The sequence below is a fragment of the Volvox carteri genome (assembly GCF_000143455.1).
Source record: "Volvox carteri f. nagariensis unplaced genomic scaffold VOLCAscaffold_120, whole genome shotgun sequence".
Lineage (NCBI taxonomy): Eukaryota > Viridiplantae > Chlorophyta > Chlorophyceae > Chlamydomonadales > Volvocaceae > Volvox > Volvox carteri.
The window spans coordinates 52,698-55,990 of NW_003307663.1; the positions used below are offsets into that span (position 1 = coordinate 52,698).

A 3,293-nucleotide genomic window follows, 5' to 3' on the forward strand; every position below is an offset into this window, starting at 1 on the left:
CAACCGGCTTCTGGTTTACCGGCAGGTGAATTACATCCACTACCGATCCCTGATATGCCTTGGGAAAGTATTTCCATGGACTTTATTGTGGGACTTCCGAAAACCAAACGCCAGCACGATGCTATTCTGGTGTTTGTGGATCGCCTTACGAAAATGGTACATCTTGCTCCTTGCCGTACTACCGCTAACGCCGAACAATGTGCTGACATGATGTTTCATCACGTCGTGAGACTTCATGGAATGCCACAAAAGATTATTTCCGACCGTGACCCGAGATTTAAGAATCTGTTTCTACCGGCTTTGCTCAATCGAGCTGGTGCAAAACAAAACACGAGTACCGCTTTTCACCCTGAAACCGATGGACAAACCGAACGAATCAACCGAATCCTTGGAGACATGTTAAGACAATACGTTTCCACTGACACTGAACAATGGGATCGTTATCTCGATGCCGCTGAATTCGCGATTAACAATCTGCGAAACCGAACCACGGGTCAGTCACCTTTCTTTCTGAATTACGGTTTCCACCCGCGAACGCCTCTACAGTTGGAACTTGCTGATACCGTTCCCGCTGCTAAGGTGTACGTGGATACGTTTCACGAACGACTGAAACTTGCGAAACGATTCTATCAGTCTGCGCAAGACCGAGCTGTACAACAGGAGAGTAAGAAACGACGTACCGTAACCCTCCATGTTGGACAACAGGTATTACTGAGTACGAAAAATCTGTCTATACAGAAAGGCACACGAAAACTGATGCCCCGTTGGATTGGACCTTTTCCGATTACTGAAATGATTAATTCCGTTACTTTCCGTTTGGAATTGCCTCCTGAATACCGATTCCACGATGTGTTTCATGTGTCCTTACTCCGACCCTACTGTGCTGACGTCCCTGATGGACCTGTTCAGCCTCCGAAAGCTTTGGAATTTGACCCTGTCACTTCCAAGCCTGTCTGGACGATTGAACGAATTCTGAAGCATGAAACCCGTAAACTGAGAAAACGAACCTTATACCGATTTCTGGTCAAATGGAAAGGACATACTGATGAGAACAATACGTGGCTTGATTCTACCGATATTTCCGATCGAAATCTGATTACTGAGTACTGGAAAGCTCACCCGGAACACAGCGAGGACGCTGGTTCCTGGGGGGAGTAGGCAGCTGTTGTAGCGCGATAGCTACACAGTAATGATGAGCTTATCAAGAAATATGCGAATCAATTATGAACATGAAATCTTCTGAAAACTGACCTGGCTGTCAAGAATCGTTTGTAAGAATTCACTGGAACTGAACATCATGAATCTGTACGACAGCCTTACCGAAATCCATAAATCTACTGAAATCGTCTTTGCTCACAGAACGGACGTGGGTTCTTTTAGAATTCATATTCTACTCACGTTCGGAGCGCGGTCTTATACCGTGGTCGGGGCAGTGCCGGCCTGAGACATACTTCACGGGCCAGTAGCACTGCACTACACTACAACAATTATACTAAAGGGTAGTACCAGTACTACTATATACATAAAAGTAGTAGTAGTAGTAGTAGTAGTAGTAGTAGTAGTAGTAGTAGTAGCAGCACATACAATAAATCGCAAGTGTGATCCAGGGATGCCATTTCGTGAAACAAAATTTTCAAAATTCTCGCCAGTCCAGAAATGCAAGTCCAGCAGGCGCGGCAGCGGCGGGAAATAGCAACGCAGCAGCAGTGGCAGCGACGGCAGTGGGGTTGGGAGGTGCAGTAGCCTAAACGGCAGGCGTGGCGGCGGCGGGAATTAGCAACGCAGCAGCAGTGGCAGCGACGGCGGTGGGGTTGGAGGTGCAGTAGCCTAAACGGCAGGCGCGGCGGCGGTGGGAATTAGCAACGCAGCAGCAGTGGCAGCGATGAAGGTGGGGTTGGAAGGTGCAGTAGCCTAAACGGCAGGCGTGGTGGGGGGGGAATTAGCAAGAGCAGCAGGCGCGGCGGCTGGGGGAATTAGCAACGGAGTAGCAGCGGCAGCGATTGCGTTGGGGCTGGGAGGTGCAGTAGCCTAAATGGCAGGCACGGCGGTGGCGGGAATTAGCAACGGAGTAGCAACGGCAGCGACGGTGGTGGGGCTGGGAGATAATCTGAACAGGAGGCGCGGCGGCGGCGGGAGATAGCAACGGAGTAGCAGCTGCAGCGATGAAGGTGGGGCTGGGAGGGCTATTAGTCTCAACAGCAGGCACGGCGGCGGGGGGAATTAGCAACGGAGTAGCAGCGGCAGCGACGAAGGTGGGGCTGGGAGGTACCAGATGGTGCAATTTGCACAGCAATCACATAGTGCTAAACGCAGTGACGTTTCTTATTGGTGTTGCAAATTGTCCACGTTCACATGACTTCTGAGCAGCAAGAGGGGAAAAGCCGTACAATTCCGGACCCTGGTCCGGAAGTGTACAGCATGGTATAAAGTTCACATGGTTGCAAATTCAATATTGGGAAGTTGTTTCGTGGCTACCGAACTTTGTTGATTGCATCATTTAAATCCTTACCAGAACCTGCCATAGAATAGGATGCTCTTTTGTCATGGCGGGACCAAATGCTTGCTTGTGTAGAAGTATTAGAAGCTCGACGATTGATACAAACGTGAATGTTCTGGTTTTCCTACACATTGTGATCAATCTTACTGGTCACATTAGCCAGTTTGCCATGTCATTGAATGCGCTGGAGGTGGCATCCAAACCACGAAAGATCATTTACAGACCGGATGTAGCTCCGGACTCCTCCCAGCCTTTTCACTGCACCAACTGTGCCAACTGGTTTGGTAGTCGGTCACATGCATATCGGCACCAGTGCAAAGACAGGGGGTGGAGTATGGCCGCCACCGCGCCTGCGGTTGAGACTAATGCACCTCCCACATGTTTTAGCTAGTTACATCAACAATGCTGTGCCTGTGGGACGGTGCGAGCTGGTGACTTAACTTGTCATGCTTGAACACAGCAGGAGAGAATCTTTGCTAATTAAACCTTAAATACATGCCTTAAGTATGTAACATATGGCTTTCAAATTAACAACAGGGTGTAAGGGAGCTGACCGAGTAAGGCTTGGCAACAGGCCAAAAGGAAGTTGCCCTGCTAGCTGGCATATACTGATCTTTTGCGTTGGATAAGTGCAGCTAAGCCTAAGGGCTTTGTTTACGGCCGCGCCTGAATGCATATCAAGTCACTGCAAGTGGCTGAAACGAAGGTAATTCAAGTGCACTCCAGAATCCCGGCAGGGATGCTGTATAGTACATTGTGCACATTGTTATGGAGGTAATATACTATGCAGCATTTC

The 3,293-nt window shown here is 49.2% G+C and overlaps 1 protein-coding gene across 1 annotated transcript in view; it reads left to right on the plus strand.

The window, feature by feature from the left end:
• Nucleotides 1–2,162: 2,162 nt before the first annotated feature.
• Nucleotides 2,163–3,293, plus strand: part of VOLCADRAFT_100470 (uncharacterized protein) — a gene marked incomplete at both ends in the record, with an annotated part of 3,595 nt that continues 2,464 nt past the window's right edge. Inside the window, one exon of the mRNA XM_002959035.1 lies at nt 2,163–2,252. Within this exon, the coding sequence (XP_002959081.1) occupies nt 2,163–2,252 (90 nt within the window). The remainder of the gene's footprint in view (nt 2,253–3,293) is intronic.